This window comes from Balaenoptera musculus, chromosome 17 (genome assembly GCF_009873245.2).
Source record: "Balaenoptera musculus isolate JJ_BM4_2016_0621 chromosome 17, mBalMus1.pri.v3, whole genome shotgun sequence".
In the NCBI taxonomy this organism is placed as follows: Eukaryota; Metazoa; Chordata; class Mammalia; order Artiodactyla; family Balaenopteridae; genus Balaenoptera; species Balaenoptera musculus.
The window spans coordinates 44,448,975-44,468,725 of record NC_045801.1 but is presented as its reverse complement, the minus strand read 5'-3'; the positions used below and the strand labels follow the sequence as shown (position 1 = coordinate 44,468,725).

Here is a 19,751-nt window from a genome sequence, read left to right as displayed (position 1 = left end):
GAACTGCAAGAGTAGATGTTATGTGTGTGTGGGGCGGGGGGGACACCAGCAGCTATGTTTCCAGAACAATGGCCATGAAGGGTAAATATTTTGCTACCACCTTTTCCATGTAGTCAGGCAGGCAGTCACAGAACTTCAAAAATCCCCACCTAATCACTAAGAGTGCCAACCTGTACAACACAACGTTTGTGTTAACTCTCAATTCTTTCTTAGCACAGTTTACCTGTATTCATCTGTGCTTCTGCACAAGTCCACTAAACCTGAAACAGAGCTGGCTGCAGGAGGCATCAACTCTCTGGAACCCATAATGCAGGGCTCTCCTTAACTTTTAAATGTTGCAGACTTTAAGAAGTCACTTGCCAAATGGGAAAGTGTACATTTTGCTGTTTTCCTAAAGTTAGACTTTTTTTTTTTTAAACGTGCCTATGGACATGAATTCTGCTTAGGAAATGACATTCACCTACAAGTTTAAAAAAATATCCAAATCAAACAGAAGAAATAATAAATGAAAAAGCACTTTTTTCCCTCTTTAGTCAACAAACTGCTTCAGAAAATACCATCTCTAGTTGCAATAAACACAGAAATCATGACATAGCTTTTACTCTTTAACTCCAAGTATTGCTCAGCTTATAACAGATGTATTATGAAACATGGCAAGAAGCACAGCAACAAGAAGAGGGGTTAAAAAAAAAAAAATTGGTACTTGATCATTTGCTATCTTCAGACCCAAAACTATCAAACAAGGGCTCCCACAGCCAGGCTGACTGATCACCACCCAATCCCACATCCAAAGATTTCAAAGACAAATTTTTTAAATATATAATACAAATTCGTTATCAACAGGCACTAGAAGAAGAAGTAAGGAAAAGAAAAGAAAAATCTTCACAAGTATAATTTATTAGGAAAAAAATAATAGATTGATTTTTGGCATGTAAGTAAATTGCAAAGTCAAAATATTTGTCTGTTCCTTACCTTGACAATATTCAAAGTTCCCTTTTTTCCGGCAGTCACCTATTACTAAACTCAGTGCTCTCCAAGTGTTTCTTTTGACAGATATCATTCTCCACCAATCGCTCTGCTAATTTCCTCTCTCCTTTTCTGACTGGGACAGATATTATGTTCACCAGCCCAGAGATCAATCTTTTCTATTGACAACAACAAAGGGAAAAAAAACGCATATATCACAACCAGTCTGAAGTATCACACCCATCTACTTACACGATAATACTAGGCCAGTTTTGTTTTGTTTAAGAAACAGATACAAGCCCTTCTAAATTTTAGAAAAATCCAAAACAGAAAATATTTTCAGAGTTCCTGCAGTGACATGCCCTATAGGGCTCTTAATTCTCCAATCATCTGACTCAAAGCTGGATACAACTCCTCTTTCCTTAAGTTGGGTCTAAAATATACATACATCAATACCTTAAAAGAATGTGTTAGATTTTACCTGTTTTATTTTTTTTTAATTAAATAATCTATCAGATATGGTTTCTTTAGAAAATGCTTTGAGACACTGTGTTATTTATTTTATTTTTTGGAATTTTAAGTGCAAGTTAAACCCTGTTTCAAAACAAAGTGGTGTCAATATTGTTTTCACTGTTCTGAAATTTACACATTGCCATCATTAGCTAAAATAATCTGAAACAACTGTTAACGGTATCTAATAATCTTTATGCAACCAACCAGTTTGAAATTATTAGTAACAACAATTAGTGAAGCATTTTACCAAATAAACTTCTACTACTTTCTTTTTTTCTTCTAAAGCAATCCAAATATTCTCATTTTTCCTGCTAGATTTGGCAGGTTTAGAATTCATTCATTCATTCCCAAACACCTACTATTACTACTACCACCACTATTATGAATAGAACAAGTATCACTATTTAGTTCTTATAATCTATGAAACATAAATCTAGCACAATCATATGCACATAAAGTAATAACTCAATAAATGCAAAGGGATAGATTTATAAAAGCAGTCTCAAAAAATATTACTAAGGATGTTGCTACTATTTTTTTAAGAGACCAAACTACTCCATAGAAATTAAAATTGGTGAATATACATACTCTGATGTATATAAACAAGCAGTTTCTATTTTAAAAAAAGAAAAGCAGTGCCCTTTATACACCATATTACAACTCTGCTATCATGCAATCAATGTTTCTCATTCTTAATGGAAAAACTTAAACAGGGCCAAGGAGGGGAGACTGGAAGTAAATACATCTAGATGTCAAATATTATTTCCAGAAAATGGAAATATGGGTAATATTATTTCCAGGAGATGGAAATATGGGTAATTTTCTACACAATTCTGGTATTTCCAATGTCTTTACACTGAGATAAAAAAAAATATTTTGTAAATAGAGGATAAATAAGTATTATTGGGAAAAAGAAGAAAATGGATACTTTTCTTAGATTCAATCATGATTTTTGATAATATTTAGTGCCTCAACAACCATAAACAAAAGGCATCAGAGAGCCTGATAAAGTAGAGTCTACCTGTGTGGGCCATATTTAATAATCTCCATTAAACAAATGAAGGAGGCCAAGTACATACAAATCCCCTAGAGTCTAAGTCTTTTTCTTGCTTCTCATGACTGCTAAATACAAGACTAATGTCTCGGTTTATTACCAAAAATGGTATAATGGATCTCAGTTTTGAGGCCCATAAAATTACCATGTGGATAAACTTCCTTTATAAGATAAATTTCTCAATTATAAATGATCTCCCAATATAGAATATACTATTTCACTTTTTAACTTCACTTGTGTCTATTTTAATCGGAGTATCCTGAAGTGAATAGAGAAAAGCTGACAGGAAGATAGTGTTACAAAATATTTTAAATGTACATGTTTATAAATTCTTAAATGTTAACATGGCATACAAATACACATTCAAGTAATACACAATGTAAACCTCAAGTTACCCACTGATGATTTTCCTCACTCAGCTATTTTTATACATGAAACATTGTATCACAATCAATAGGATAACTCACCAAAAAAAAAAGGAGTTAATGTTTAGATTTTTCAAAATAATGACTTTGGAGTATTATGTTTGTTCTTCATACCTCCAACACAATAAATTGTCTTCTGATATAAAATAACAATAAAATGGGTAATGGTAATGAGCACTATGAAATATATATCCAGATTACCTGTGATACTTATTCCACACTGAAGTCTGTATCACATGCAATCAAAAGTAAAATTTCTCTATCTTTAATAATTGCTTTGTTCCAATCCTAAGCCCTCAAATTTGTAAAACCTCATTATGAGGGGAACATATACTGAGACCAGTTTAAAAGCTAAACTCTACCAAGAGGAGAATGCCTAAAACAATTTGTAGTTCTACAAAAGTGTTATTAAAAAGGCTCAACATGTTGTATTACCATGGAAATTGTGGAAAACAGACATTCCCAAACAAATATTACTTTTTCTCAATGGTATGAAGTAATGAAAACCACATGTGTAAATCTGCGATCTGTGCAGTAGTTCAAGCTGCAGCTAATAGAAAATACAGAAAGTTAACTCTGCTATATAAAGGATTTTTGTTACAGAAATATAATGTGAAAACCAGATGCAGACAGAAAACCTTAATCACAGATGGGAATGTAATCACTGGCATACTGAATACTGTTTTGATCAATCTTAACCATATGCGTAATGTATTTATTTTCTAAGGAATGCAATAACTTGAGAGAACCTTCTATTTGAATTCAGTTAACCTCATATTTATAATGCTTTTATCTTACTCCCCCATCCCTTCAATGTGTACACTGAGCCAAGGTTTTAAAAGGAAGAGCTGCTGGCCTTGGCAAATCCTTCTTGTATCAGTTTATCTTTCAAAGTTTTAATAGGATGTAAAGACTACACACATCAGAATCAACCTCAAAAGCGATCAAGTGCAGTTCCCCATTGCTGTGTTTCTCAATCACTGCCAGGAATCCCTTCACTGCCCAAACACATTTCTCTACAGAACTATATCAACATTTGGGGCTATTTTTCCTTTAGTAAATAAGACACAGTTATTCCAAAAATGAGGCTTTAACACACCTCTTTTTATCTATCAATATGAACTGAATTAAACCTTTAACTTTTCCTTTCACAAAAACATCTTGTAACGTAAAGAATGTCCCTTTACTTTAATAAAAATACAATTAGTTTTTGGTTCCAAGGGGAATTACCACAAAAGGAACCTGTTACATCATACATTACTTAGGAAACATTACCTTAATAAGCACAGTCCCTGACACTGGGTGGTAGCTTACCTTTGCCAAGACCTCCACAACCTTATTTGTAGGACAATGCTGAATCCCCCTGATTTGAAACAGTCAACAGAGAACCACCATGTAGGCCTCACTTTAGGACTACATGCAACTTCCAACAGGAAGTGACTGGGACACTATGTTATTTGGGATGTCCCTAAACTTCAAGGCCCCAGCTGCACAAGTTTCCTTAAGCTTCTATGGCATATACTCATCCTGATTCTCCTTCTCTCTTCTAACTACTCATCCGCTAATATATGCATAGAAACAAACAGTCCTTGTTCTGACATTCAAGACCCTCCATGATTTGGCACTAACCTACACCTTTCAGCCTCTGCTCCGTCCATGCCCTTACAGGGTACAGCTCTTCAATGGATAAACTCCCATAGAATGCATCACCTCATCTTTATGGCTTTGTCCATTAACTCTTCCAGACTTAATGGCCAGCTCCTTTTCAACACTCAGGTTTCATTCAAGTGTAACCTCAGAGACAGTCTTCCCTCCTATCCAAAATAAAGTCTCACCACCACTGGCAGCACCCTCCACCATTCTCTCCAACATTGTTTTTTAATTGTCTTCATTACATTTAACACTATGGATAATAATCTTACAAATGTCTCTATTGCATGCCCCCCTAAACTGTAAGATCTATGAGAACAGGGGTCTTGTCTGTTTTGCTCATTACTCTATCCTCCATACTTAAAACTGTACTTGGCACCTAAAAAGAATAAAACAAATGAATTCCATCTAATGAAATGCTATACAGGCCCAATTCAATCCCTGTGACCTTCACAAACCTTTCCCTGACCACTCCTGGGGCCCACGATCATTCTCTCTTCTTTAAATTATAATAGCATTTATGGTCTATATCAGGCGGGGCAACCTTTACCTTCCAGACACTGTTCATATGAGCCCATTCCCAACAGTACTGTACATACACAGGCCAGTATGGAAATCACCCAGGGCATCCAGGGCTGTGAAGCCAGCCCTTCCTCCCACAGTAAGCAGTAGGATACCACGATTAAGAACTGCAGGCAGCATTAAGTCCATACAACCTCTAAGGTGTAAATGCACTCTAGTAGTTTTTATGCATAGATTTATCTCCCAACTGAGTTTATCAATTGACTTTCCTGTTCTGGAAAGAGATCCCCCATCTTATTCTCTTGCTGTCTTCAGACCTTACCTTGATGCAATATATGCATTTTGTTGTAATGGCCATGAGGGAAGGGGCCATGTTTATTCAACAGTCTTCATACCCAGTGCCTGGCTCACAGAAGGTGTTCACTCAATATTGGCTGAGTGAACAAAGGAATAAATGATAACCGAATACTATCTAGTTTTTCTTCAAGCCTCTTCCTCTTATTGTGATAAAGCATTATTTTAAAATCCTTCAAATATTATTTTAAAGATAAAAATTAAACAGAAGGCAGCTGACCAATCTATGAATTATTATTTTTAGTCAAACTGACAATGCAGGATGATCAAGGAGTTAACAAAGCAGGCAATTTAAAATAGTAAGAAGCTCTAAAATATCTCCTCTGTTACAGATATAATTTAATCTTCAATAAAATAAAATCTCCTAAAATGACTGTACCTTACCTACACTGACCACTTAGCCCACTGCATGCAGTTGGACTGGAATATCAGGTCTTACACTTATTAGCTATTTGACCTTGAACAAGTCACTTAACCTTTCTAAGCTTTAGATGTAAATCTCTACAGTAGGATAATAATACCTAACTCACCGGGATGATATGAAGAGATAATACTTATAAAGTGCCTATCTTGCCCCTAGTGCAAGTGTTGTTTTCTTCAATGTGCTCAGTTCCTATCAATTGAGAGTAGAAAGGAGGTAATACCTATTTTAATATTATGATTTAAAAGCATTAAAGCACTAGGTCACTACTCAAAAAACGACCTAGTGCAATCAAAACATTTTCTTTTCTGAAAGTCATTGCTGTTCTATTAGTGATAAAAGTAAGTATGATCAGTCAACAATCCCAAAATATGTGGAAGTAAGGTGCAGGTCCTAAAACATTTTGCAGTGGAAAAAAATAAAGAACCACAAGCTAATGTTTTGTGATTAAATTTTTTCCTCATCTAATTTCATCTGTGGAAGAGCACCTCTAGAGGATAAGAGAAGAGAGAAGCAATTATTTCCAAAGACTGGTTTCTCCAAATAAAGGCATCTGTTCCATGCCGGCAAGTTTCACATGAAAGAAAAACGAGACTTTGAAAGTATCTGTATTCATGGGTGATGGCCACATGTCTCAAAAAAAAAAAAAAAAAACACTACGATTATCCAACTGCAAATATGGTCTGCTTGCTGCTGCTTCTTATCAGCTGGTATCTCTCTCTCTTCTTTCTTCCCTCTCTTTTCCCCCTCCCTCTCCCTGCCTCAGAAACTTGTAAAGCTATGATATTTTTTTGTACTCTAAACAGTAACTTTTCTAAGTACAGTGAGAAGTCTTGATAATTTTCCATTTTAACTTTAGTATAATTCCCACCTGCAGCCTGTGTGGCTGGCCCTGTCCATGGGGAAAAAATGGGGTGGTAGGATTTGAAGACTTCCAGGAGAGTGGTACTGAGCCCTGGAACAGAGAAGCCTGGGAGTCAGAAAATCTAGGTTCAGACCTCGCCCCACAACCCATGCAGGGCGATGTTGGGCAAGTGAGGAAGCCTCTAGGAGTGGTTTACAAATGAGCTCACTCCCAGGTGAGTATATAGTAAGGCAACATGTGAACTTCACTCCACGAAGGCATCTACCGTGCCTCCTCCCCACACATATCTGTCTGAAATTGTTCGGTCACTTGCATGAAGGAACTAAAGGCTGCCCTTCTGAAACCATCTCTTGGAATTGTTACCTGGAAGCAAAGACAGTAAGATGCTTCACCCACTTTGGCGTTCAGTCACAGAATCTTAGGGTGAGACAGACCTGTCATTCTATCCAGTGCCATTCCTAGTTTTAAGGCTGGTTCATCAAGCAACAGCTGGAATCCCACACAGTATCAGAGAAAAGACAAGACTGGTGAGTAGAGAGGGAGTGGGAGAGGGGGCTGGAGAAGAGTACTAGCGAGAAGTGCTCAGCCTGGGGTCTGCCCAGAAAACAGACATGACAACCAAAAGAGGGATGGGAGCCCCTGGCACCTAAGGGATCACTTGGGGGCATGGGAGAGGGAAAGCTGGGAGTCACAAAAATGGTCCTTGTTGGGGCCCTGATCCAAGGGACAGTTCCAGCTCATAAATATGTCCATGCATACAATATTTTGCTTACAATTTCAGGGATCTCATCCTTGACAAAAAGTACATTTGTGAGCCATAGGGTGAAAAATAAATAAAACAGGTTAAGATGTGCACTTATGAACATGCAAGTGACTTGACCACTTCAATTTACCCAGGGCTGCTGTACATGTGGGTGTTTGTTTGCTGAAACTTAAAGCTAAAATATGGTGGCAATAAATTGTACATTCTGTGATAAGAGAACACAATAAAAAGGGATCAAGGGGGGAAAGGGATTGGGAAAGAAACAACATGCTCTTGCAACCAAAGATTTCATTTTTGGTCTTAGCAATGAAATATTTGAGGACAGTATTAAGTAAATACGTTGAAATATTTGAGGACAGTATTAAGTAAATAACATGAGCTTTCACCAAATATTTAATAAAGCATCAAAAAGTACCCCAACTGTTCCAGACTCCTACTTTCAAGGAGCTTACAAATCAGCAGAGAAGTCTGAATCACATGGATAGCGGCAAAATGCTAGATGTGACAAATTCTATCTTTGAGGAAGAGAGGTCATGAAAACTTGAATAGTTTCATTAGCAACTCAGAAGAGGACAAAGTGGGTTCCCTGCAGAAATAGCTCTCAATTAAGGCTGAGGTGAGAAAGGTCTAGCAAATCAGGGGCACTGTCTGACTTGAACACCTCTATATCCCCAGGCATTAAACAGGACTAGACTCTCCGTTAAGAATTTGCTGAGTGAAGGTGACTGAAAAGGAACAGCCATAGAGAGGAGAAGATCCTACAGGGGGCTTCCAGAAGAGAGCAGTGGACAGTTCAAGAGTGGTCAAGTCAGATGCCTAGCACAAGCAAGCCTTTCTGAAATGATACTGTGCTTTGTACATACCATCTCATGCAACCCACATGACAACATTATGGGTCGTGCCATTATTATCCAGATGAGAATTATTTCCAGATGAAGAGTAGGAGATCCAACAAGTGGCAAAGCACTGGGGAGTTGGGTCTCTTCACCACTTCACCTGGCCGCCTTCTAGCAGAGAAGAGAACATAATCACCTTCCCCCAGAAGGGCAGAATCCCAGAACCATTCATCCCAAGCTGATGCTACAGTCTCTAACTTTGCAGTGAGTGAAACAGGTACGAGATTTGCAAAAAGACTCAGAGGACCAACAGACATGAAATAAAAATTCTCCTTCCAACCACCAATGCCTGAGCCCCACTTTCTTCCCATAAAGCAACTACTATTGTCAGATTCATATGCATAAGTAGTTTATGCACTTTTTGTATAAACGTAGCACACTATATACATTGCTCCCTGCTTTTTTCATTTCACAATATATCTCAGGAATGATTCCATATCAACATATATAAATCGGTCTCATCCTTTTAAAAACTATAGATTGGTTACAGAAGAAAGAAGTCTTAAAAAATCCAATTCTGAGAGATTTTTATCCACACACTCTGAATTTAAAGTTCAAAGAGTAAAAAGAATTCCCAGTGTTTTCAAATTAAATGATACTAAACAAATCAAGGTGAAAGTCCCTGAAATAATATTATATTGGTGAACCATAGCCTAAAAGTCCTACATTTTGTTGTTGTTTCTTCCAATAACTAAAATTCCTTAAATAAGGGAGACAATTAACAGTGAGCAATTTATTAAGGATTGAATACTGTCCTTTAACATATAAAAGGGATTCATTCATTACTTTTCTAATATGAGGCCTCCATTTTAAAACAAAAAATTGTGATATCACACATGATAGTATTTTGTTTACAGTCTGCTGATTGTAAAATACATAAAGACAAGTTTCTATTAATTTCAGTAATATTTTAATGCATTTTTGTTCATTTAATTTAAAGTGTATTTGAAAAATGTCATTGTGTGAAAAAGTATTTGGTCTGCAGACAATGCTTGTGCTACTGAATGAATGAATGTAGGTTCAAAAGCCCCTTGAAACTCACTGCTCCTCACCCCCCAAGGGTATTGAGCCCAGAGTCTGGGACACACTGCTGTAGAAGAACAGCCTCTGCCCTCCCATCAACTCCTCCTTGACTCCTTATTCTCTGGTCCCTGCCTTCTCTCCTCTACATAATATTAGAATTGAAAGAAATTTTTAAAAATTATTCCCTAAACAAAAGTCCAATGTTCGAAACATGTAAAACAGTTAGGCTGCTCTGGTGGAAAGTTAAGGGTCCAGACCCAGCCCTCCTGACCGCTTTTTATTCTCCCATATGGCCAGAAGTTACCAGCAAAATGAAAGGAAACTCAAAACAGTTCGAAATCCATGCAAGGAGCCAAAGCACAGGAGGGAGCCAAGTCCCAGGGCAATCAATAATCAATCCTCCATGCAACCACTACCCTTTAAGGAAAACCTACCAGGTAACAGCCCCATCAACATTTCCCAAGAGTAGCTGGACCACAAGAATCCCTGGAGCAGGGATACACAATTGGGTTCTGAGGCTCCTTTCTGGAGGCTGTGATTCTATGAGTCTATGAGGGGTCAGGAAGCTGCCCCTTAAACATTGAAGCAATGCCCGAATTCTGGCAAGCTATGTGCACTGGACATCTAATCTGAGCTGTCATCACTTCCTCCTCTCTAAATCCACCCGATATCCAAGTACTAATTATTTTTCCTTTGCAATGTCTCTGGCATCTGCCTATTCCTTCTTGTCCCACAAACCCAATTCTGGCCATCCTTCTATAATATCTAACATCTAAACTACTGCAAAACAAGTTCCCTACCTGGCCTCAGTCTTCCCCCATTCCAACCCATCTGGCCCACTGCAGTCAGACCAACTCTTCAGAAACACAACTTTAACTGGGTCCATGGTTTCCTGTTGACTGGCACAATTTTTTTTTTTTTTTGCTTTGGTTTTATTAAGATTTATTTTACCATGGCACCCTTTGTTCAAAAGAAGTCCAACTAGAAAATCTAATATCTAAAGCAATTTGTTATAAAGAACAGAACTATTCTGGTTTCACAGTGCTGAGAGGATGAATGAAAGGGCCTGAACCCAATCTGGGCACCCTCTATGCCACCTCCCAACCCTAAGGGGTCCCATAGGACACAGTTTTTTAAACTTCTGGCTTACTTAGAAGATAAAGCTTAAATCAAATGCCTTATGATCTTTCTATTTATTTCCCAATAATCACCCAAGGGTCCTTTTTGCTGTATCTGCATATGTTAATTTACTCTCTCTCTAACCTCTACCCACCCCACCCCAAGACACCTCGCTTCTCCCAAAACCTTTTCCAGTCTCCATTCCTGTCTTATAACTGCCCACAACCCCATTACAATAATGTTGCCTTGATAAATCCTACCTGTCTTAAGACAAGCTGAAATTCCAACTCACTCCACCTCTAAAATCTCATTTACTGTATCATTTAACTGGTAAGTAATCAAGCCTCTTCATCTTTTGTAGCTACTTAATTTGTCCTGAGCGGGTTTATCATTCAATGGGAACTGAGCTTACTACCTGTTCTGTGCCTCCATCTAACACACTGCTTTACACATAGTAGGCATTCATTAAATATTTATTAATTTACTTCAGATTTACAACCAATAGCAAAAATCTTAATTTTCTTTCAAATATTCTAAAAGGTTTCATTACCAGGGCTACCCAAAGAACATATGCCTTTCTTTTAAAATAGTCAAATTAGCTTTAATGGGTTGCTCATTTTATTACTTTTCATTTATATTTTCCTCTGATATTTTATACCCGCTTTCTCTAGCCAACTCAAAGCTTGACTTGGACAAGTCAATGGAGACTGATCACATTTACTTTCCATTTAGACCTGAATATCAGGTCTAAATGCACCTACCTACCCTTATTTAAACAAAGGATTCGAATTCATTGTCCACATTTGTTTCCCATCAGAGGTCAAATGTGGATCTCATTTCTAAATAAATCTAGCTAGAGATGAGAATGAAAATGTGTGACAGGTAGGCAAAGGGGTTGGGCAATAAAGAATACTTGCCTGACACATGATAAAAGTTACAGAATCCTAACATCACTTAAAAAGAACACTTTCACAGGAAAGGATTACTATGTCAGTCTGATAAACATCACAGTTCCAGTCCCAATATCATCTGCTGTTCTTCCCAGCTGTGTTTGCTTATCACTGTGTACATAACATATGCAAAGATTCAGAAAATAAACTAGCAGTGTTTCATGACCTGTCTTACAGCTCACATCTTCCTATATCTTGAGGTTAGGGGAAGGAGTATAGTACATCTAGTTTTAACAAAATAGAGCAACCAGCTTCTTAAGACTTTGTATTTAAAGCACAACTTGCACCATGCTTACCATATTCACTGGGAGATGACTTCCCAATTTCTAATATTCCGCTTGCCAAATTGGATGTGCATTTAAAATGCTCTCAGCAATGCTGCTGTGGTAGCTCCCTGGCACAACCCTATGCCAGCCTTTGCAGGAACCATAATCTATCTACTTCAGTGTCACCAGGTGCACTCCCCACAAGGTCTAGTGGAAGGGACATCCCAAACACTCTTAACATCTTTCAGCTAGTTTTCTCTCCTGGTGCTCTAATAGACCTGGCCACAGCTAGCTCATCACTGCTCTGGCAATATTTCCTCTCCTATTATTAGTGGCCCCCTAGCTCTTGAGAGCTTATCTTTAGACAAACTGCCATTACATCCCATGGTAATATTTTCTCTGTTATTTCTCTGATGTAATATTCAATCCAGTCAAGTCAGGTACCAACTAAGAGTTCACTGCATACATACTTTTAAGACATTCATCTTTGTGGCAAAGAACTTCAGTTTGGCCTCCCACCAAACTTCGAATGCCACTGCAAAAACTTTCTATAACCTATGAAGCCACAGTGATTCCTGTGGTTTCCGTTTCTAGTGACACATGAAAGTAATGTAACTTGCATGTCCTTCCTAGTAAACAGTAGAAGTTTCTACTGCCATCCTGGATGATGACAAAGGGCTTACCTTAATCAAATCAGAAGTATAAAAATGTAATAGTTCCCAAGTTCCAAAGAAATCCAGCCTGGGTTCATTATCAATAATTTCACAAATTAGGATTAAACTTTTAATAATGTCTATATTTTTTAAAAATGAAAGTACAAAAATCAAAGTGTTATTGGTAATAATTGGGCTCTTAACTACTTTTTTAGAAGCAATAGCAGACTGTTCTTTAGACAACAGACAGTTTTTGGTCTTTCTTACTTAACATCTGATTCTAGCCAAATGATAATGTGCCCCGTTGGTTTAAATAAGCCATTACTTACCAGGTTCTCTCCAAAAATGGTTTAAAGAGGTCATTTTCTAAATTCCCAAGTGACTTAGGTCCAAACCTTGAGACTGTGGAAAGCCTGGTAAGCACAATCAATCACCACCATGCTTTAGCCTCTAGCCCCTCACTCCTGCCCCCAAGCACCAAGTTCACCTTGTCTAGCAACCCTGAGGGAAAAGCATAAAGGCTATTTTCTTTGAGCAAGACCTAAAATCTTTAGTTCCTTCTCACTGCATAAACAGATTCTTCCCTCCATCATTCACTTCTGAAAAAAGTACAGTAACAACTAAAATTTCTGACAATCATCCTAGATCCAGGACGGCTATGGAAAAAATGACTCACTATTCCCCATACCCCTTCTTCACAATGAAGAATAGTGGGGAGATAATGATGTTCCACACTGATTCTACTTCCCAATTATATGCAGATTAGTAGTGCCCCCAACTCAGAATTAAAAATATAAATGAGGATTTTTTTTCATTCTCCTAACCACGGGAAATTCCTGAAAGCCCGCTCCTAATATCCTATATAGTCTTGTACATAGGAGAGTTGGGAAGCCTAATGATCAATGAGTCTGTCTATCATTTTGCTCCAGAAGAATGCACCTGAGGGCTGGAGTGCACCCCATGCCACCCAGCAAGTCAATGACTGAACTGGAAAGGGAACTCCAGTTTGCCTATTACGGGAATGCACACACACTAGATCCTTCTTTTCATAATAGAATAGTTTACACCAGGGGTCCCCAACCCTGTTAGGAACCGGGCCGCGCACAGCAGGAGGTGAGGGGCGGGTGAGTGAGCAAAGCTTCCTCTCTGCCACTCCCCATCGCTCCCCCATTGCTCGCTTTACCGCCTGAGCCTTCCCCCCGCCCGACCCAACACCCGGTCCATGGAAAGATTGTCTTCCACGAAACCGGTCCCTGGTGCCAAAAAGGCTGGGGACCACTGCTTTACATTACATAATCAAACTCAAGATGGTACAGAATCCCTCTCCTCTTAGAAGTGACTAGGAAGTGGACCTAGCCAACTGGGAGATGCCGAGATGGAGATATAGAGTGACCAAACCGACTGGGATGGGACAAGCCTCAGGGACTAAGGACACTGGGCAGAAGACCACTCTGGAGTGCTGAATGAGATCAACAGAGGGAACAGGCCTCAAGGCCTCAGTGTAGTGTAGGACGGTGGTATTCTGACAGGAGAATAGAATTTAGTAATGGAAAAGCCTGGATTAGGAGGCACTGAGGGATACAGAGTGGCATGCATTTGGGCATATCCAAGGATATCTGCTGGCCAGTAGCCAACTGTGATTCCTAGGTTGGGGGCAAGGGCAAATGTAAAGAAAACAGTGGATGCATAGTTCATAACTGCTAAGGAACACGTTAAGCCAGATATTCAGAGAACATGGCTCTAAAATTATTAGAACTTGGGAACAAAGCAGGTAATTAATTTGGGGAACAGAGGGAAACCTCAGTTTTCTAAACTGGAGCAAAAGGTCAAACCAGAAGAACTACTAAAAGAGTGATGGACTAGAGCTCTTTGAAATGAAGAAAGTGAAATGCTGGTTAAACATTTACTTAAAATCAGTGCTGACAATGTACATGAAGGTTAATGCCAGGCTCACAGTAGGTCTCTAACATTTGTCAATTCCTCTACTTTCTCCCAAGTCCAACAACTAGGTGGCAGCCCTTGAATGCCCAGAGCACATTCAGTAGTCTATGCCCAAGGTGTTAAAAGATTAATGAATCTAGTCAATCACATTCCCTAAGGCACTTGGAGGTATTGAGATCGTTGGATAAACAATGGGAAAACTTTACATTTGTGCCCTCCACATTCAACAAGATCTATATCCTAGAGGCCCCATTCACCCAAATACTGATTTGCTTTAGGGACCCTGATCAATATGAAGCCCACAAAAACAAATCCCTGCTTCATGAGTTACATTATACAGGTAACCTCAATCAGAACTAACAAAGCAGAGGGATTTTAAGTAGGTCTCTTACAGTCATTGAAAATGTTAGTGGTTCTAAGCAAGACTGATGGCTTAAAACTTTTTCAAACAAGAGGGTCTCATACCTTAAACCTCAACCATGGGGCATTACTTTTGCAGTGATTCTGATATAAAAGCCTGAATATCACTTGACAAAGTATGAACATTCTGAAGAGAATCACAAGAAGCTCTTCCCTGTTCAAGCCACATAAGGCACTGAGGCTTAAAGGCTGATTGTGGCTTCAGCACAAAAAACAACTCACTAGAAGATCATATACCAAATGATGGGATTGTGTCTGTGAAATAAACTTTCTTCACTGATATGTGATCCAGTGTTATTTCTTCAGAGTAGCAAAGTGCTTGGTGCTATACCAGAGAATATACCCACCAAGAAATATACCCAGATCTCTGAAAGATATGCCACAATTTGGCTTCAAATTGGAAATTACATCCTTTATAAGCATTATTCTTTAGTTGGTTAAATACATGTAATCATAAGTACACACAATGTTGTTCTTCAAACTACCTCTTCTTTTGACTGGTGTTTCAGAAGAAACATTGCATTTGTTAATACCAAATATGCTAATGTGTCACAGTGTCTGTCTTCTCTTTTATCCACTTTGGAGATATTCTGAGCTTATCTCCGAAGAGTGTGTCTGGCAATTCAAGTGTGAAGCTACAAGCTACATAGTCTCTAATTGATCCAAAGCAGTAATCATGTCTCACCCTAGACAAATTACTATAGCCACAAGTCCACCCAACTGCAATTGTGGATGGAGTCAATATTGAACCTGATCCAAATTTCACCAGTCTTCCTTCTACCTTAATTCTCTATGTCCAGTTTTACATGGATAGCATTGCCATTCATTTTCTTTTTGTAGGAATGAAGTATTATTTTTATTATGATTATTCATGTTAGAGTTCTCTTTTTAATACTGGATGATTATTTTTTTAAAACATGTCTTTCCTAGAAATATCACTAGTAAAATGCATCCAATTTTTCTCTAATGTGGTGCTTTCCCCGTCCATAAAACTTATTTGATTAGCAGTACTATAGAAGCTAAAGCTTTTGTATGCAGGCACTCAAGCATAATTTAATCATTTTATTTAAGCATGAAAAAAATTATTCTGAAAGGCCTGTTAGGTAAAATATCCCTGATTGGTTTAAACTTACATTTGCAGGTATATTAAGGGTGAAATAAATCACGGAATGCCCAGTATGCAATGGAATAGTGTTAACTTTGTTATAATAGTCAGCAGTAAGTTAAAAATTGTAGTATTAGAGGATGTAAGGAATAACTATCATTATAAATAACTGCATTTAAACAGGTTATTTTAAAATAAATTTTGTTTTATGCGAAACCATTTTATATTACAAGGATTTTCACCCATGGAAACCTCTTTCACAGTCAAACGAGATGAGGTCCTAATTGCATAATACCATTTATCTGCTGAGGATAAAAGTGCCAACAAATGAAAATGCACATTAGGCAAGAGATTGTCAGAATAGAAAATTGTCTTTTTTATTTTTTTTTTATTTTTTTGTTTTTTTGTTTTTAAATAACCCACTCACATTAACGAAAGACTGCAGTAGCTTCCAAATTATAGGTTGTTATTTTTAGTGGAAGTAGTTCAATATTCATATTGGAGCAGATGTAGCAGTTTAACAAAACAGCTCTTCAAATCCTGCACAAATTGAAAACAGGAAAACTGATTGCATTTTCTCTTATCACTTTCCTTTTCTGAATTGACACTTTTGGCCTTCTGAAAATTTACACATGGCTTTCATCTCAACAGCACCTGCTGATCAAACAGAAACCTAACATTTTCATGAAAATGGTATAAAGAACTAGTTTTGTTCTAAACGCTGTAAAGGGCATAAGTTGCCTACTAGATAGCAACAACTGCTGGGTATAAGGCATATTCATAATAGTTTTATATTTTCATTAAGCTTTAAAAAAATACATTAAGTCCCTTCTGGTTTTTTCCATGTTCACTTTTGTATGATTCAAATTTCTTTGACTCAATGTCTGCCTAATACTTAGTTTTATCATGCAGCGACTATGCAAAATGTGTAAAAGGGTAGCTTACACTAAGATACGGAACACTTAGTATTTTCTCTGCCACTGCTTGGAATACACATACTTATCGATACATATTGCTGTCTATCCAGGCACATGGGTGTAAAATACACACATCCCATTTTCTTATTCCACTCACAAAAAAAAAACAAAGTCAGGCCCTGTTTTTGAAGGGGCCTTACAAATTCTTTTATCAGATACAGATTTAGCAGGTGCTTGAATGTTTGAGGATCCCCAGCTGGGGAAAAATGGATGTCACCTGAGCACAGGCCGGTAAGGATCTACCAACCACTCAGTGTAAATGTCTCTGGGAAGATAAAGGTAAATCTTGAAAATGGGTATTATTATATGTAAAATACAAGATTGATAGCTAAGTAGCTTCCCAGATTTTTAAATAAGAGTGTATCACATATTTATCTGTTACACCTAATTCTAAGTAAAATTAAAGATGCTCCTAAGACATGCTCTCTGTCAGTTTCCTAGCAAAAGGGCTCTACCCCTCTGAAGGATTCCAGGTGTCCATTCCCATTCTGCCTGGGTGACAAGGTAACCTCAGGCAGAAATGACATACAGTAATATATGTACCACTCTGGCAAGTTGGCCTGTGAATTTTGGTGTTTCATCATGCTCACTGAGGCAGCAGCAAACCTGAAATGTCAGTATGTTCAGTCAATGGAAGTGAAATAACGGGACTCTATTGTCTTACCCAATCGATCTGCTGTTGTCAACAAGGAAACATGCCCCCCGGCTTTAAACAAATTTTAATTAGGCTCTTAGTTACTGGTTCATATTTACCTATGAAAACACTTATCTTGACTATGTGTAGGAAGCAAAACAATTGTTTTTCCCACTTTTATCCATTTTAACTATCTTCTAAAGTTAATACTATAATTTTTTAAGTACACTCATGAGTGTATTAAACATTTTTTTAATTAAACAGTTTTATTAAACATTTTAAAATTATTTTTCTTTTAAACCAACTCCAAGGGAAAAAAAAATCCCATGGTTCAAATCCAAAATACAAATCTACCTAACAACTTGATTTCTTTTTCCCTCTAGACATAGTTGAACCCATACTATAAAATCAACTAATTCCATATTAAAAGTAGGTTTCATTTGCTTTTCTCACTCATTCAAGTACCACCATTAGCATCAATTCACCACCCATTCAAAACATGTCACACAAAACCAAACACAAATGATCAATTCCAAAAGCCTCTACCAATTTTGCTCAGTTTATCAATCTTACAAATAAGGGGTAAATGAAACTCCTGTTATATGGGAGATGGTGCGAAGAAGGGCAGAAGGTGAGGGTGAAAAGAAAATAAGGCATTTAAGCCATTCAAATTTGCCTAAGTTCTACAGTCCTTCCCTGAACCAGAAGGGAGACAGTCTCACCTTACAATAAAAATAAAAATGAACTAATCAAGTTGTTAAGCAGCTTTTTCTCTCCCCTCTTCATCTAAAGGTTTCAGCATCCCGTCAATAAATAATCTATTGTTCCCCCTTTATCCAGTCTCTTTAAACCTATTCAGAATGGCAAAACTAAACCCAATTAAAGATAAGGCCCTCCGGTAATCTCACCTCCGTGAGTCCTGTCTGGATAGCAGAGGTGATGGGAGATAGCGGCCAGGCCAGGGCTGATGCCTCCTCCTCACCCCACACAACAAAAGGCAGATTTCTCTTTCTCCCTCTGCTAATCTTTAAATGTAAATTCTCTCCGCCAGCTAAGAGGAGCGACAGATAACATGTTACATCTTCACTTCTCCTGGTCTTATCGACTTCTGAATCATTGGAAAGGGAGAGAGGAAAAGAGAAAGGCAGCCTCCCCACACCCCCCTCCCCCGTTCTTTCCCACCCCTCCTTCCTCCCTGCCCGCCTCCCCTCCCCGTTCACGGAGATTACCTTCTGGCAAAGGAGCGCAGGAGAGGCGGCCGCAGCCGAGGCGGCACCCAGACCGCGGCTTTGTATTCATTAAACACACATCGGAGCTTATCAGAAGTAAAAGGCTTGTCAGGATGGCACATTGTGTGTGAGTGAGTGTGTGAGCGCAGGAGGGAGAGGAGAGAAGCCAACGTGCATCAGGGTGATTACAATATCAGCAGGGCCCAGATGGAGGCAGGAAAATAAACAGAGGGTGCGTGTGAGACGGAGCGGGAGAGGGAGGAAAAGTGGGAGAGACAGAAAGAGACACAAGCTGGAGGGAAGAAACGGAAAGGCAAGGAGGGGGCGGGGGCTCCGGCTCCAGAATGGGGGTGGCAAGGAGGGCGAGGTACCCCAAGGCTGGCTGAGGGTGAGAGCCAGAGCTGGGGGAGGGTGGCCTGCATTCCCCAATCTGCCTCTACCCGGAGAGAACGGGAGGAATCCAGACTAGCAAACTGTATTTCCCTGCTCCAGGGCTAGACCGCGAACATTTTGGAGGTTCTGTCAAGGTCAAAGGGGGATCAAGAGCTCTCTTTTGGCGGAGCTTAACAATGAGACATTCACCATCTCACCTCCATCCAAATAGCCACAATTTGCAAAACAAACCTAGTGAGTCCTCACAGCAGTTACACAGCCTTCCAGACCAACCTCAAGTGGGAGTTCCCATCCCTTTCTTTGCTGACCCCGACGGTCCTAATTTCCAACCCCCTGCCCACACACACCAAGACCGACACAGGCAGATAGAAAATGTCTCATTTCTCTGGGCTTTGGGTCCCAGCAGAAGACTTGTGTAGCCAGCATCACTGGGATAAGAAGGCACACTTGTGATTGGTAGCTACAGGTGACTCTGAGACACCTGCTCCGCCTCCAGAAACTGTGTTGCGGGAGGGGGCTCCTCATGTGTACATCTGAGAGTCTATTTTGGAGGTGGAATTTAAAACTGAGGCAATCAATCTCGGCTTGAGCTGCCTCACAGCTCTTCACCCA

General features: G+C 38.8%; 1 protein-coding gene across 1 annotated transcript in view; it reads right to left on the bottom strand.

Moving 5' to 3' along the window:
* The window catches only part of RUNX1T1 (RUNX1 partner transcriptional co-repressor 1), a 127,789-nt gene extending 108,921 nt beyond the window's left edge, over positions 1 to 18,868 (bottom strand). Inside the window, 2 exon segments of the mRNA XM_036830511.1 lie at positions 18,747 to 18,771; positions 18,773 to 18,868. Of these exon segments, the coding sequence (XP_036686406.1) occupies positions 18,747 to 18,771; positions 18,773 to 18,868 (121 nt within the window).
* Positions 18,869 to 19,751: the final 883 nt, after the last annotated feature.